A 17,002-nucleotide genomic window follows, 5' to 3' on the forward strand; every position below is an offset into this window, starting at 1 on the left:
CCAAGTGGAGAGGACTGTCTGGGAGGCACCGGCAAGCCGGAGAGAAGCTGACAGGCAACCCCGCGACCCGCAAGACGGCGAAACAACTCAAATTCCTGGCAGCCAATCGGGAGAAGGAAGGAGTCTGGTTACCCCGCCCATTGGGCGTGACATCATTTCCCACTCAACAGGGAAGCTCCAGGCCTTAGCAACCAGTTTAGGCCAGGATTCTGACCGGCCAGGTTGTTCTGAGTCTTAAGTCTGAAGAAGTCTTGGAATGGGAGACTTGGGCGAATGAAGGTGGGTCGGAGGGTGGCGGGGGTGGTGGTGAATGATAGTAGCGGCAGACCAGTCCTTTTATCTGGCAGACCTCAGACCCGCCTGTGCTCTTATTATTCCCGTTACGGGCTCCAACCACCCTCGCCCCCCCCCCCCAAAAAAAAACAACAAAACCGTTGCCGTCGAGTCGGTTTCAACTCACAGCGACCCTGTAGAACAGAGAAGAACTGCCCCATAGGGTCTCCAGGGAGCGGCTGGTGGACTTTTTGGTTAGCATCCGAGTTTTAACCGCTTTGACACCAGGGCTCCCAGCCACGGTCAATCCCTGCCTGCTCCTTACACCGTTCAGTCCCAGAGTGCTCCAAGATAAGCCCTCAAGTCTTTTTCTCCTTGACAGCCCTATTCTCTTGGAGAGCCACCTGAGACTTCTCTTTACCTTTTCGATCATATTCCTTGTGGCTTTTCAAGCTCTCCTACATCAAGAAATCTTAGACAGTGCTTCTCAAACTTTAACGTGCACACGTATCACCTGGAGAACTTGTGGCTTGCAGATTATGATATAGGAGGTCTGAGCTGGGACCTGTGATTCTACATGTCTAACAAGCTCCCAAATGATGCTAGTGCTGCTGGTCCGTGGATCACACTTTGAATAACGTGATTCTAGAATATCTTCATCCCATTCTCTTGACTCCTTGTTCTGTGCCCCTTCAGTTTGTCCTACATTTTGCATGTACAACTGGTATAACCTGCTCCATTGCTGTAGCAATGGAAAACTGGTCCTCCTCCCTTTTGTGATTCAGCCTTGCTAGTCCAGCACCCTGTACAGGCTGAGTCGCCACTACTCGGATGCTTGGATTCCCTGGGCTCCTAACAAAAATTAATCCACCTTTCCTCCCTCCCCTTTCTCCTTACCGTTTCAGGGAAAGGCTGGCAGTTTAAAATGAGTCACATAAGATTTGGTTACACCCTAATCCCTGGACAAAGATTGCTGGTGTGTATAATGTGTGTCTTAACTGAGAGGGTCACTACAATGACCCTTTAATGATCAGCTTCTCTGTACTAAAATAAATTGTACTCTGTTAACAAATGTATTGCTTTCTAATGTTCTCTAGTTGTTTTGTGTGTGTACTTTTCAGTTCCAGCACACTCCACAGGACAAGGACCTTGTTTCCTATTTCCTTTGTGTCTCACTTCCTTCTCCATTCATTCAGTCAACAAATGTATATCGAGCACCTGCTATGTGCCAGGCAGCATGCTAGGAATTGGGGATACGTAGGTGAATGAGACAGACACAGTTCCTGCCCTCTTGGAGCTTATAGTCTGGCCAAAGACAGTAAGTAATTACAGTGATATGAAGAAGTGTGAGGTGCTATGAATGTGAATAATGGCAATGAGGGAACATTCCTTGAGAAGGTGACATTTTTGCTGCCATCTAAAGAACGAGTTGGAGCTGGACCTCAGAGAACCATACCTGTAGGCCTCATACTGAGAAACACTGAATTAAACAGTCAGCTTTGTCTCTTTAGGGGATCCCTTGTCACCATTCTGATTATAAATACAAACACAGACATAAGCACTGAAATACCTGAAAGAGTAATCTAAATCACCCAAGGTGCAAACATTTTCATTTTTTTAAAAGTAACCCATCAAAATGAAAGCACAAAACTTTAAATCTTTAGAAAAGTATTCAGACGTCCCCAGAGAAGATAGCCACAAGTCTGCGGATTCCCCCAGGTCTAAGCTTGAGAAAAACAGGACTAGAAAGGGGCCACCATATGAATACTCAGAAATGGAGAAGAGTATAAGGGCTCTCCCCTAAAGTATAGATACTGTATGAATGTTGACTGACTCACACTACTTGCTCTCTCCCAGCTTCCTGTCCCTGGACTCTCATTATGCCAGGGCTCAACCTTCTGGGGGCAGCCACCAAGGACTCAGAAAGGAAAACAGAAACAAGTCAAAAGGATTACATCCCCAGCCTTGCTAGAGAACATGGGGTCTGAAGAAGACACAAGAAGAGTAAGACAAATGAAAAACTGCTTATCTATTGAGACAGAGGCTTAGATTCCGGAATGAAGAAGAAGCAACGTCTCTTCCTTTTCCCCTAAAGATTTGAGAATGAAATGGAAGAAGGGTAGGCTTGAGGAGGAAAGATGAAAAGGATTCTCACCATTCCCCAGGTGACAAGATCCAAACCCTTCCTCTCACTACAAGTGTCCTTCTGCCCACTCTCTGCCTTTGGTGTTGCAGGAATTAACCTGGAGGGAGGAGCATACAGGCACCTCTGGAAATTATGGGAAGCTCTGGGTTAACAAAGTCAAAGAGACATCTGAGAGAATGGGACTTGGGGTAGGGACACTGATTCTGCTGTCTGTGATTGTCAAAAGGGAGTCTCATTCTGAAAAATTCTCCCCTCCTCACTATAGGGGGCAGTTGATGCCTTTCTCAAGGGGAAACCCATATCTGTCACGTTTCTGAGGATTTACCTGGAGAATACCAAACCAAAAACCAGCTGCCATCAAGTCAGTTCCAATTCATGACGTCCCCATGTGTGCAGAGTAAAACTACGCTCCATAGGATTTTCAAGGCTGTGAACTTTCAGAAGCAGATCACCAAGCTTTTCTTTTGAGGCAACTTTGGGTAGGTTTGAACTGCCAACCTTTGGTTAGTAGTTGAATAGTTAACCATTTGCACCACCCAGGACTCCTACCTGGAGAATTGTTGTTGTTGTTAGCTGCTGTTGAGTCCACCCCCGACTCACGGCAACCCCAGGTGTTACAGAGTAGAACTACTCTATAGGGTTTTCTTGGCTGTAATCTTTACGGAAGCAGATCACCAGGCCTTTCTTCTGAAGAGGTGCTAGGTGGGTTTGAATGTCAAACTTACGGTTAGCAGCTGATCGCAAACTGCTTGTGCCACCCAGCCTCCTACTGGAGAATAAAACACTGAAAATAAATGTATTTACACAACCACCTGGAGTCCCTTCCTTCTTTCTGAGACTCCTCCTTACAAGCTGGCTCAGAGGATCTGGCCACATTCTGCTACTTTCCTTGCCTTACCCAACAAGGGCACAGTTTTGCCTTCATTAAAGATCTAACCTGATATCCAGAATGTATTATGAACTCATACAACTTAACAACAAAAAAACAAACAATCCAATCAAAAAATGGGCAAAGGACTTGAATAGACATTTCACCAAAGAAGATATACAAATGGCCAGTAAACGCATGAAAAAATGCTCAGCATCATTAGTCATTAGGGAAATGCAAAACAAAACAACAGTAAAAGCCCACCTCACCCCCACTAGGATGGGTATGATTTAAAATAAAATGTAATACAACAAGTGTTGTGAGGATATGGAGAAATTGGAACCCTCATCCATTACCGGTGGGATAGTAAAGTGGTGCAGGCACTGTGGAAAACTGTCAGGAAGTTCCTCAACTTAAACAAAGAACTACCATATGACCCAACAATTTCACTCTTAGGTATATACCCAAAAGAATTGAAAGCATAAGCACAAACAGAAACCTGTACACTAATGTTCATTGTAGCACTGTTCACAATAGCCAAAAGGTGGAAACAACCTAAATGTCCATCAATAGATGATTGGATAAACAAAACGTGAAATATACATACATTGGAATATTACTCAGCCAGAAAGAGAAATGAAGTCCTGATACATGCTATGACATGAATGAACCTTGAAAACATTATGGCGAGTGAAATCAGTCAGTCACAAAAGGACAAATATTGTATGATCACACTTACATGAAATATGTAGAATAGGCAAGGGTATAGAGACCAAAGTTTATTAGTGGTTACCAGGGGCAGGAGGGAAGGGCGAAGGGGGAGTCATTGCTTAGGGGGCACAGAGTTTCTGTCAAGGCAATGGAAAAATTGGGAAATGGATAATGGTTGCACAACATGAGCGTAATTAATGTCACTGAACTGTACATGTAAAAAATGTTGAAATGGCAAATGTTTGGTTATATATATTTTACCACAATAAAAAAGTGCAGAATTACATAGATAGCTTCCTTAAAAAATAAACTACACTTAAAAAAAAAATCTAAACTGAAGGCAGAGCCCAAGGAGAGGTTCAAAGGCTGGTGCAAGGTAGTTTGTGAGGTGGTGGTTGGTTGGCGTTGTCCCTGCACGCATATGACACTTGCCCTCTAAATGGGTGGAGTACGAGTCTTTTTCTACTGGTTCTATAATCCTTACTGACTACCTGGAATTCATCAGTGAAATACAACAGGATCCTTACCAGCAGTCTACTATGGATAAAGGGTCATAGTTAACAAATGCCCCAGGTATAAGGGCAAAAGGGACAAGTGGCAGGGAATATAATTTCCAACAGAGAGTGATCTGAAAAAGTGTCACAAAGGAGTTTGGAAAGTTGAGCTTTGAAGGATGGGCATGATTTTGACATGCAGACACTGAAGGGATTGAAGGGATTTTTTTTTTTTTTTCAGGTGGAGGAACCAGCATGAGGCAGGAAAGATAAAGAAAGCAAAGTCACTTTACACTCAGTATTATTCATCTCCAGCATGTCAATCTCAGCTTTCCCAGAATATTCGTTTGTGGCGCTGTTCACCAGGCATCAAGCTGGCTGGAAGTTTTTACACCCTCACATTTCTCTGCACTCCATGCTTACCACATGGAACCATATGCTGCACTTATTCTCTGCCATTTATCATCGAATGTGACACAAAAATTCTAGTCTTCCAAAGGCTAAATAAATTTCCCCTTCTGTTTAGCTTTGGTGGTTTCTGTGGTTTTTAGTTCTGCTGGGATTTGTGTCAAAATTGTTCCTCCCTCCTCTTTGCTCCTGAAACATTTCGCTTGTGCTTCCCTTATAGGCAGGGTTTTCAGAGGCAGCGAAAGGCCAACTTTGCAGCAGAGAAGTGTTTAATGATAAGAGCTGCTCTCTACCGAACTCTCAGCATGTGCCAGGCATTGTGCTAGGTGTCTCATATATATCATCTCATCTTCTCACACAACTCCATGAGCTACTTATTCATTTAGTCATTCAACAAATCTTTACTGAAAACCTCCTCTGTACCAAGCAGTGTGGTTGTTGTTGTGTGCCAGCAATTGTATGTGACAGAGTGGAACTGCCACATAGAGATTTCTTGGCTGTAATCTTTATGAAGGCAGATTGCCAGGAGCAGATTGCCAGATCTTTCTCCCGTGGAGCCGCTGGGTGAATTTGAACCGCGAACCCTTTTGTTGACAGCTGAGCGTTTAACCATTGCACCACCTAGGCTCTTTATACGTGCATATATAATATACATGCATATTACAAAGCATAATTAAATGAACCTCGTGCAGCTTAAGAAATAAAATGTCCCCAGTATCACTGAAACTCCCTGAGTGCCCCTCCCCAATCAGATCTCCTCTCTCAACAAGAGGTAACAACTATTCTGAACGTTGTGTTTTACTACATAGATAAGTATCAAAAGAGGTTTTGTTTTGTTTTTCCCTCAAAGATGAAGCATATTTTAGCATGTTTATATGATAATGGGAATGTTTCAGAAAAGAGGAGAAAACTAATCATGCAGGTTAGCAGGTGAGAAGAAATGTGGCCCCAATGAACAGACTGCGGGTTGGGGAGGACAGATCACTTTCTTTGTGGTGACAGGGGGAAGGCAGTGAATATGCAGAGATGCAGGTAGGCTGGTGGATTTGGGGCGGGACCATGAGGAAATTGTCTTCTGAAAGCTCCCATTTTGTCACTGAAATGGGAAGAAAGGTCGTCATCTTGTGAAACTGTGGTCTCTGATTTGGGGGATGTGAACCTACTAGGAAAATATGGGCTTGCAGGCCCACTGGAAGTGAAATCAGTCAATATGATTGTGTGTGTTTTCTTCAGGCACATTCAGCTGTTGGAGTAGGCAGAGTTGGATTTGACCAGAGTCAAAGTGTATTGGGGGGGCAGGGGTCGGGTTGGCACAAACTGTTAAACTCTACTAGCTACTTTTAAGCTACTACTAGCTGAAAGGTTGATGTTTCAAACTTGCCCAGAGGTGCCTCAGAAGACAGGCCTGGTGATCTGCTTCTGAAGGATCAGAGCTTTGAAAACCCTATGAAGCTGTTCTACTCTACACACATAAGGTTGCTGTGAGTCGGAATCGACTTGATGGCAACCACCACCACCACCACCAACAAAGTGTTTCAAAAGGAGATGGGTCAACAGAATATAGAGCCAAGTGAGAAACTGAGACAATCGAAAGACAATGAATAGTGATAGAGCCAATAGATGGAGAGCTAGGTGGGTGTCTTAGGCTGGGTTCTCTAGAGAAGCAAAACCAGTAAAGTGTATAAATATATATACATATCTATTTACATCAAAGAAACAGCTCACACGATTGTAAAGGCTGGAATGTCCCAAGTCCTTGGATTAGGATAGAGGCTTCTCCCGATCCATGTAGCCGCAGGGTCTGGTGAACCCAAGATCGGCAGGTTGGAGAGTAGGGCTCCTCTCACAGGCTGTGAAGATCGAAAATCCCAAGATTGGCAGATAAGCTGATAGCTCAAATCCCAAGAACTGGAAGTCAGACAAACAGGAGGCAGCTGCAGGATCCAGAGCAAGAAAAAGGCCAGAAGTCTGCTTATATTTGATGCAGGCCACACCTCCAAGGAAACTCCCTTTCAGCTGATTGGCTACTCACAGCAAATTCAGTCACGGGAGTGATCTCATATAAGCACTGAGAATCATGGCCCAACCAAGTTGACACACAATCTTAACCATCACAGTGGGGTTGAAATTTTTTTGGAATAGGGATACTGGAGGGATGACATGAAAAGATGAGATTTTAGAGGTGTGGCAGTTAGTGGTGGTAACCAAGTCAAAGGTATGACATAGGGAGAGAGTGGCTAGAGAAAGGGAGAACAGATCATTGGAGGTGAGGAAGTCAAGGAATTGATCAAAGTGCTTGATGGATTATCTCCATGGATATTGAAGGCACCAAAAATAATGAAATGACAGACAGAAGTGCTGGTAGAGGGAATGACAGTCAGTCAAGTGCTGAATCTTCCATGAAGGGATGGGGTGGGGAGTGCTGACCCAGGATTGAATTCTGGGGGAAATCAGAATTCCCAAGTAAGTGTTAAAGGAGGCCAGAGCCTCTTCTGGAGGATGGAGTCTCAGTCAATAGGGGCGTAAAACCAAGAACACCACATTCTCAGGGGATTGGGTTAAGGTGGGAGGAGAATCAGATTGGAATACCGTGTTTCCCCCTGAGGAAGGAGTCTGGGTGAAGTGAAGAGATATAACCAGTAACCAGTCACCATGGATTTGACTCTACTTTTGGAGATCCCATGTGTGTTAGAACTCTGCTCCATAGGGTTTTCAGTGGCAGATTTTTCAGAAGTAGATCACCTCTGGGTGATCTTGAGTAGATGCCTCTGGGTGGACTTGAACCTCCAATCAAGTATGTTAACCATTTGCACCACCCAGGGATTCCTGAATAGACAAGGGAGAAGCCCTTTTCATTCACTACTCACCCTGCCCAATTGCTTTCAACTCAATTGAGTTCAAAGATTTGTTGTACTAGTTTTATCTGATGAGGATCTGGAAGCCGTAGATAAACCAGATTTGGTTCCAGCCCTTAAGTAACTTACAAGGTAAGGTGCATACATCAAGATATCACATGGGAAGAAATGAAAAAAATGCAGATAAAGTGAACAATGTTGTTAGACCCAGATACCTTTCTTCTAAACAAATTTGCTCTGGTTGAAGCCATAGCTTTTGACCTCTCCTCTCCCCCAGAGTTCCTGGGTGATGCAAATGGTTAATGAACTTGGCTGCTAACCAGAAGGTTGGATGTTCAAGTCTACCCATAGGTGCCTTGGAAGAAAAGACCTTGTGATCCACTTCCAAAAAATCAGCCATTGAAAACCCTCTGGCTCACAGTTCTACTCTGACACACATGCGGTCACCATGAGACAGAGTCGACCAGACAACAATTTTTTAATTTTATTTATTTTGTTATTGTTGTTGAGAATATGCACAGCAAAACATACACCAAATCAAGTTTCTACATGTACCATTTAGTGACATTGATCACATTCTTCAAGCTATGCAACCATTCTCATCCTCCTTTTGGGAGTTATTCCTCCCTCTTTAACATAAATTGACCATCCCCTAAGGTTCCTATCTAATCTTTCAAGTTGCTATTGACAGTTTGATCCCATATAGTCCTTAGAGGAGCTTAATGCTCAAAGCAGACCTTTTTTTTACTAGCTAAGCTAAACTATTGTTTGATTTTAAGAAGACTTCAGGATATATTTTTGGTTTAAGGTTTAAAGATTGTCTCAGGGCAATAGTTTCAGAGGTTCATCCAACCTTCATGACTTCAGGAAGTCTGAGTCCATGAACATTTTAAATTCTGTTCTGCATTTCCCCCTTTTGATCAGGATTCTTCTATAGAATCTTTGATCAAAATGTTCAGTAATAGTAGTCTGGCATCATCCAGTTCTTCTGGTCTCTTGGCAAAGGAAGCAGTTGTTCATGGAGGTAATTAGCCACACATTCCATTTCCTCCTTCTATTCATGATGCTCCTTCTTCCTCTGTTACTCCAGGCGAATAGACACCAATTGTCTCTCCCCGCCCCCCGCCCCCGCTGGTGGTTCCTGAAGTGACCTCAATGAATCTGTGATTCCCAACCTTGGCTGTCCTTTGGAATCACCTGTGAGTCTTAAAAAATACTGATGCCCGAGTCCCACCCCCAGAGATTCTGATTTAATTGGTCTAGGATGCGACCTGGGCTTTGGGGTTTTTAAAAGCTCCCCAGATGATTCTAATGTGTAGTCAGGGTTGAACACCATTGCTCCAAGGAATGCCTGGAGTTCTGTTTAGAAATCCACTGCTTTAGTCTAACCTAGTGGAGAGATTCCTTCTTGCTGGAGTGAGGAGGCCTTGAAAGATAGGTAAACTTTGACAAAGTGGAGAGGCAGATATAAAGGAGGTGAGGAGGACATGGTGAGCAAAAGCCTGGAGGTTGTCTGAGGCACTTGACAAGTAGTAAACGATTTAGTTTATAGTAGCAGAGGTGAGGGGAGGAGATCTAAGATATGGGAACAGTTTGGGCAAAGACGTGGAGGTGGGAATGGTGAGTAATTCAGTTTGACTGGAGATTAGGTTGAAGAGAGAAAGCTGGGTGATTTTAAATTATAGAAGGGGTTGAAGGTCAGATTGAAATTTTGTAAATAATTTAGTGAGCAATAAGGAGTCTTCAGGGGCTTTTGCGGTGGAGTTACACAAGAAGTGTGTTTAGGAAGGACAATCTGACAGCAGTGTCAAGGGGAGGCTTGGAATAACAGGAGGTAGTAAGTAAAGAAACTTGATAGGGCGCTGTTGCAATAATCCTAGATGATGTCATTTTTCTGGTAAGGGCTGAGGAGTGAATAGAAAGTTACTAATTCAAAAGATACTGTGGCGGTAAAATGGACTGTGTTTCATAGCACATCATAAGTAGAGCGGAAGAGAGATGGTGGAGGCATTGAGTTTGCAGATGAGTGACTGGAGAAATGAGGCCATTAATGGAGACAGGGAAGCAGGTTTTTCATAACATTTCATCAGTTTGGTTTCCAACATACTGAGTCTGGAAGACCAGCAGGATAGTCCATGCGGCCGTACTCTGCAGGCATTGCCAGAATGTCTGCATGTAAATACATAAGTTGAAGAAACATTTGGTTAGAAATGATGGCTGAGTTTGGAGTAGATCAGTTTTTCAAGAAAAAGTCTAGGAGAAGAAATTAAGTCCAGAGATAGACACTGAGGGAAAGGAAGAAAAAACCAAAAAAACAACAACAAGGGGTGAGGGGAAGGAGAGAAGATTAGAGGTTTGTGTGAAGGAGAAGGAATCCCTGAGTAGTGCAAATGATTAGCGTGCTAGACTGCTAACCAGAAGGTTAAAGGTTTGAGTCCACCCAGAGGTACCTTAGAAGAAAAGCCTGGGCAATCTACTTCCAAAAAATCAGTCATTGAAAACCCTATGGAGCACAGTTCTACTCTGACACAAAAGGGGTCACCATGAGTTGGAATGGACTTGACAGCAACTGGCTTGGTAAAGATAACTTGTTCCTGAATCCCAGGGAGTGGGGAATCCAAGGCCAAGGGACAAACATGGGAGGATTCAGGGAGGCAAGGTACTGTGAAAATGTCATTGATTTTCACTCCTAGTAACCTTTAGTCATTGGGTACCATTTGAGTGAACAGTTTCAGTAGAGTAGGGAGAGGGAACAGATAGATCTCAAGGGGTTAATAAATAGTGGGTATGAAAGAAAAGACAGAACCAGACACATCTCTGATAACAAAACTCCCCTATTTGAGGAAAAAAAAAAAAGTGAGTAGGTGGTGAGGAAGTGAAAGCTGTAAATGTGAATTTCATTTTCAAGTAGTTTGGTGAGGAAGGCACATTAAAACTCAAATGTCCAAAGGAGAATCAATGCTTTCCACACCCCATCCCATCCTCTTCCTGTGTCCCCTATCTCAGTGCATGGCTTCTCTTCTAGACTGTAAGCTCCATGAGGTCAGGGGTCACATCTGCTGTCTGGGCTGCGGTCTCACCAGCACCCTCACAGTGACTGTGTGTAATCTGTATGTACAAATCCAGGGCCAGCACTTTACGACCCTGCCCTACAGGTGTACAATCCCAGACACAAAGCCCACTGCTTTTGTCCGGCCCCCTCACCCCCAGGCCTCCTGGTTACCTCAGGATAGAAGAGGACAACTAGATCCCCTGTATTTGAGAATCTATTCACTCCTCCCCTCTGCCCCCTTTGCCTTCTCTGTATTGCCTACACAACACATGGGTGTCAGGTACAAGAGAACAGCTGTGGGCTGCTGGCATCTTTTCCCTGCCCCTGCCACCCCATCCCTGACTCATTCAAGTGGTCTGTTCTCTTTTCTCCTCCCACCTTTCTGGCATTCTGGGCATAGATCCCTGGGTTTTCTTGTAAACCCCCCTTCTCCAAAGCCCTAAATCCAATCTGGTTGGGTGTGGAAAAGGGGCACTGAGGAAAGAAAGCCCCACTGAGAATGGACCCCAAGGTCTTCCCAGGTGGATTCCTGAGAAGCCCCCTGTTGACGCCCCTTTTTGTGTCTGTCTCTCTGGCAGCCTGTGAATATATCTCCTCACACTTCTGTCTCTGTCACTTTTCTTTTTTTCCCTGGAAGGGGAGACGAAGGGAGGTGAAAGGAGCCAAGAGAAGGGCAGGGTCTTTGTGGGCCGCAATCTTCGGAATTGTGAGTGGTAAATCCACGTGGTCTCTTTAATATTGTCTTTCAGACGTTCACACACACACACACACACACACACACACACACACACACACACACACACACACACACACACACAAACATACACACACACACAGACCAGAACAAGGCAGGGGTCGCCAAGGGGAGCAGGGAGCGGGTCGACTCCCTCCCAGGATTGGGAGGTCCGTAGCCTGGGATCCTTTCTGCCTGGCTACCCAGGGGCTGGGATGAGTGGGAGGGAGTATTTACAGAGAACGGGGACCTGTTTCTCACCCAGGGTGAAGGGTCCTAAAACGAAAACCTCCCAAATTTCACTCCAAAAACAATAAAAGTAGATGTTCTGGGATTAGCAAGAAAATAGGTGGACACTGGGGTGAAAGAGGGAAGAGATTGTACTAGCAAAATCCAGGGTTGCGCGCCAGGGGTTTACCTACCCCGGGCTCAGACTTTGCGCTGGGAGAAGGGGAGGAGCCTGTCGGTCTGGGGCGGGGCCTGGGGCAACAACCCAATCACCGGACTGAATCACCCCGCGGAAGAACAGAAGGCGGAGCCTGGCCGACCTGGAGGTGGGGTTTTGTCAGTGCTGGGGCGGAGCTTACAGAAGCAGGGCATTAGGGACCAGTCTCTCGGCTGGGGAGCGGCAGCTAAGGGAGCATGGCTGGGGGCGCTGCACTTAGAGGGGGTGAGGGTCTGGAGGGACTGAGGGCCTGGCGTCTGGTGGGGATCCCGCGAAGCGGCTTCCGTTGGGGAGTGGGCTTTGGGAGGGTTCCTGAGGAACTGGATTCGGAGCGTGCTCGCAAGGCGAGAGGTTCCGTGGAGGCCGAGTTTAGGATGCATCCGCGTCTCGTGGCTCCGGAGGCGGGTGTACAGGTTGTCCAGTAGGTCCGCGGCTTGACTGTAGAACGCCCTTGGGAGGTCGAGGGGCGCAGGGTAGGGCGGGGCCGGGGGCGTCCCTAGGGATCCCAGTAGTTCTCGTGGTGCTGCGCAGCGATGATGATGACTACTGTGAGAATGGTACACAGCACCATGGCCGCAATGCCCACAGCCAGGGAGATGAAAGAGAAGTTCCGGGCCTCGCGTGAGGCGATCTCGGCCGACACCATGTCTCCGCGGGCCAAGGCCGTGCGCACCTGCGGGGGAAGGGTGCGGAAGCTGGTGGACTTGACAGCAACTGGCTTGGTAAAGATAACTTGTTCCTGAATCCCAGGGAGTGGGGAATCCAAGGCCAAGGGACAAACATGGGAGGATTCAGGGAGGCAAGGTACTGTGAAAATGTCATTGATTTTCACTCCTAGTAACCCCCCATGCCTCAGCCTCCTTCTAAGACGCTCCCCCAGAACGCCCAGCACTCCCAGGTTATAAGAAACACCGAGCGAACCCCCGCCTATACACCGTCCCCTGCCCCGCCCCGCCCCCCCCCCACACCTGCACTGCCTTGAAGATGGCGATGATGCCCGTAGGCCAGAAGCAGCAGATAGTGGTCAGCACCGCAATGGGCATGTAGTCGTGCGGCGGCCGCCTCGGCTCCAGCAGGGCCAGTCCGGGACCCTGGGGCGGCGGGGGAAGCGTGGAGGTCACCCCCGCTCCCCCCGGGGCCCCGCCCGCGTAGGGCTGTGGAAGGAAGATTGAGGGGAGGGGGTGTTACTCCGACCCTCTCCATCCTACTAGCAGTCGTGGCTGGCAGAGAGGTTTTTAAAGAAGTTTTTGCCCAGAGCTTCTCAAAGAACTTGATCGCCTACAACCCTTCCAGGACACATATAAGTCCTGCCTAGGTCTCCTCCTTTCATTGCAACATTAACCCACATGTTCTTTCAGGTCTCCACACACCCTTCCCCAAGGCATGACCTCACCAGCAATATCCCTGCCTCAACGGTTTCTCCCAAGATTCAACCTTCTGCATTGCCCCAGGCCCTTCTTCCTAAAGGCCCTATCCCTTCAACCTAGTTTCCTCCCTCCAGACACACCTACCTGGCCTCTGCCCCTTGGTGCCCAGGTTCCATTTCTTCCTCTTCCTGAAGACTGGTTCTTTTATTCAGACCAACTCTAGACCTCCAGGTTGTTCCCCTTCCCAGGCCCTGACCTCTGACCCCAAAGATCCCTAGGCTAGGTGCCCCCAATACAGATGCTTCTTAGGAATCTCTACCCAACCTCCAGGCTCTTTTCTTCCTCCCAGGCCCAGACCTCTGACCGCAACTGACTCTAAAGCTCCACCACCACCCACACTCCCAGGCCTAGCTCTAGTCCCTCCCCGTTTTCAGGCTCTGTTCTCTCTAGGCCTTGACCTCGGACACTTCCCGGCCCCCTGGCCCAGTCTGTATCCCACCAGCCCCCAGTGTGTCCGCAATTCCAGGTCCCGCACCATCATGCCCTCCTCCTCCCAGGCCCCTGTCTGCCCAGCACTCACCGTGCCCACAGGGTAGACCGGCACGTAGGCAGTGCAGGGCTGCAGCTGTAGGGGATAGCCCGGGGCTACGTAGCCCCCCAGAGGCAGCGTGCCCACCGCCCCCGCGTGCGTGGGCACCACGAAGCCCGGGGCCTGGGCAGTCTGGGAGGGCGGTGGCGGGGGCGGAGCGGCCGCGGCGGGCGGCGGCGGGGGTAGTGAACCTTCGAAGCGAGTCTCCTGCAGGTAAGGGTCGGGTGGCATGCGGGGCAAGGTAGCACAGACGGGTGGGGGCGCCCCGGGGGCAGGACCGGGCGGGGCGTGGTGCGGGGGCCGCGGCAGCGTGGCGGAGGACGAGGGACCACGCTGAGTGCTGGCCGCGGAAGAGGCCAGGCCGCCGGCCCCTAAGCGCGGAAGGGTGGCAGTGCCGGACTGGTGGTAGTGGTGGTGGTGGTGATGGTGCGAGGAGGGGGCAGCCTGCGGGGGAGGGGCGGGGGGCTCGGCCGGGGGCTGAGGGGCATTGTACGGGGGAGGGGAGGTGTGAGGGACTGAGTCTGGGAGGCCTGAGGGGCGTGAACGCGGGAGAGGGCAAGGAGAAGGAGAAGACAGAGGTGAGATAAGGAGGGGCAGGGGGAAACACAGACCGTCAGAGATGGAGAAATGGAAGAGACAGACACAGAGACGCGTCAGACGCAATTTCTCATTCTTGGGGCAGGGGAGGGGTTATATCTAGGCCATCTGGCCCCCCTTTCTTCCTTTCAATCTAGTTTTGAGGTCACAATTCTCTGCTCCTCTCCCTTCTCCTTCAGCAGCTTGCATACAGCTCTCACACGCAATCTCCTGTCCTGCTTGCACTCGACGCTGGCCTCTCTGAGCGAGTCCTGCGTGTGCATATGTGTAGACAGGCCACACAGTGTTAACGTGTGCTCAATTCAACAGTTGTGTGAACACATGTGGTATGGCATGTTCCGCTCTGAGGCTCCTTGGTGGGGGGGTGCTCTAGCTTCTATGGGACTCTCAGGATCTCTTTTAAGGCAGATAAAGAAGAGTCCTCTGGATTTTACTTCACTACCAATCTCCATCTAATCATGTCTTCATTTTGCCCCACTGGATGCCTCCATGCGAGCTGGTGAATGCCCATCTGTCACTCCCAAGGATGCTATCCCTGCAGTACCTGGTTGATGCTAAGCCACTCTTGTGCCTCCCTCACTCCCTCAACCTGCCGCCCTTCCCGTGTTGTTGGCAAGTGGCAGAGGCTGAGATTGGAAGGAGAAAAGAAAGAGAAGGGAAGGGGATAGAGGAGGAGGAGCACTGGGGCTGGAGAGAAGGGGAGTGAAAAAGAACCGCCGTCGGGGGTGGGAAGGTGGGGGAAGGGGCTGGGGTCAAAGTGGGGGGTGGGGAGAGTCAGGAAACGGTGGAGGGAGCGGGAGGTGTTTTTGTTTTTGTTTTTACCTGACTTTTCGGATGACATGCCTGCGTTCTCTCTGGGACAGGGTCCCTGCAGCCGGAGTCGGGGCCCCTGACCGGCGCCCGGGTCTGGGTGAGCGGATGGCGCAGCCGGCGAGCAGCGCAGAGATGGAGAGAAGGAGACAGCGGCGGGGGGCGGAGGGAGAGAGGGGAGGGGGGGAGCTTAAAGGGACAGAGGCGAAGGAGGGGGAGCGCTTCAGGCTTCCCCCAATCCGTCTCTCTAGGCTCCTAGACCTCCTCCTCTCACCCCGGCATTCAAGCCCCCCAGTTTGGGTTCCCTTGGAGTTGTCATGGAAACAGGGAGGCCAGACCCAGCGAGGCGGGTGGGGCTAAGCGAAGGAAGGAGGGAGAGAGAACTCTCTAGAGTCTCCCCCTGCCAAGACCCGCTGTAGTGATTATACTGTGGGAGGAAGCGAGCAGGTGCTCAATGAATTGGATACCCCGGTTCTCTCCGAACCCGGCTCAAGCTAGTCAGGAGCCCCCTCCTCAGCTTCCCTCAGGGGTCCCAGAAAGGTCCTAGAATTTTCTTCCAAACCCTTGCCCTAGCTTCCCCCTTCTTAACAGAGATATCTGTGAAAGAGAGAACTGTGTGCAGAGTTGAGACCTGCGATGGCCTGAAAAGTTCTCAGAGTTATGGCCTTGACTGCTACCGGGGCCTGGGGTGAATCGGGAGGTACAGTGTAAGGCTCTGGTCTATAATTTGGTGGTAGCTGGGCCTGCGGGGGGAGTGGCTTGGGGATGCATAGATACCTTCTTCGTCCGAGACTAAGGAGCTGAAGCGTTTTGGAAGAGGCAAGAGAAGAATTAATTGTTCATTCCTGGCAGCTCGGTTTCGGAATGCGCGCTTCCTTCTCTTTTTCCCCTTTGCTTCCTGGGGTGCTTAGAGTCCCTGAGCAGGTCAGTATTCAGATCTATTCCCTAAGTTTCCTAACCCCACCCCCCCACCCGCGCCAAGGCGCAGCACCACCTCCTGAGTAGACCTGGGGCGCAGCGTTATTGCAGTCTTTTTATTTGCTTATTACATCTTGGGAGTGCTTGGATCGTCTACCGAGACGTACACAGGTTGGGCTTTTTGCGAAAACACAGCTAGAGAATCATTCTTCCCCCCCCCCCCCCAATTTAGATTAGTACTTCCCAGACCGCGCCTGAGGCAGTCGCTCTCCGGGTCTACGTCCCTTTCGGACAAGGTCCAAGCGGAGACTACAGAGCTGTACCGAGGCCCTGGCATGGGCCAATCTCAGGCCCGACATTTAAAGCATAGCCCCTTACGGGTCGTTCTGGTTCCTCAGACGTTCGCGTGAACCCTTATTCCCTACCCCCACCCCATCCCCACTCTGCACAACTCAGCGAAAATTGGTTTTACTGGGAGAGGCGAGTTTAGACACAGCAGAGACGTTGTGAACAGAGGGAGGAGCTCAGACAAGTTGCGAAATCATCTACTTCCCCCGCCCCGACTGGCGGAGAGGTTGAATGGGGGAAGTGTGGTGGGCGCATTTAGCATTTAGAGACATTTTCCTTTTCTCAAGGGAAACGTCTTTAAAAGCTAAGTAAAAGTCCTAACCCAGGCGCCTAGGTGTCGGGTAGCGGAGTCACAGACAGGCGGAGAGGTGGGGGACACTTAGAGCCC

The 17,002-nt window shown here is 48.9% G+C and overlaps 1 protein-coding gene and 1 long non-coding RNA gene across 2 annotated transcripts; one reads left to right on the top strand and one right to left on the bottom strand.

Annotated features, from left to right (window-relative positions):
• The first annotated feature begins 103 nt into the window (after nucleotides 1-103).
• LOC111819235 (uncharacterized) lies at nucleotides 104-2,641 on the top strand. The gene is made up of 3 exons (XR_002822978.1): nucleotides 104-279; nucleotides 1,179-1,249; nucleotides 2,131-2,641. It is a non-coding gene; the product is annotated as an uncharacterized LOC111819235 (long non-coding RNA).
• A 9,840-nt stretch (nucleotides 2,642-12,481) lies between these two features.
• On the bottom strand, nucleotides 12,482-15,379 carry PRRT1 (proline rich transmembrane protein 1). The gene is made up of 4 exons (XM_004390779.1): nucleotides 15,361-15,379; nucleotides 13,933-14,471; nucleotides 12,954-13,139; nucleotides 12,482-12,658 (listed from the first exon to the last, which is right to left on the bottom strand). Exons 1-4 carry the CDS (start codon nucleotides 15,377-15,379, stop codon nucleotides 12,482-12,484), a joined length of 921 nt encoding a protein of 306 aa, XP_004390836.1.
• Nucleotides 15,380-17,002: the final 1,623 nt, after the last annotated feature.

This window comes from Trichechus manatus, unplaced genomic scaffold (genome assembly GCF_000243295.1).
Source record: "Trichechus manatus latirostris isolate Lorelei unplaced genomic scaffold, TriManLat1.0 scaffold00327, whole genome shotgun sequence".
NCBI lineage: Eukaryota > Metazoa > Chordata > Mammalia > Sirenia > Trichechidae > Trichechus > Trichechus manatus.

Bases quoted from the DNA above. Each gene is read 5' to 3' on its own strand.
- PRRT1 (XM_004390779.1), bottom strand. The intron at 13,140-13,932 runs GTGAGTGCTGGG...TTCCTTCCACAG, and splicing joins CGGTCTACCCTGTGGGCACG to CCCTACGCGGGCGGGGCCCC. The intron at 12,659-12,953 runs GTGTGGGGGGGG...CTTCCCCCGCAG, and splicing joins CCATCTTCAAGGCAGTGCAG to GTGCGCACGGCCTTGGCCCG.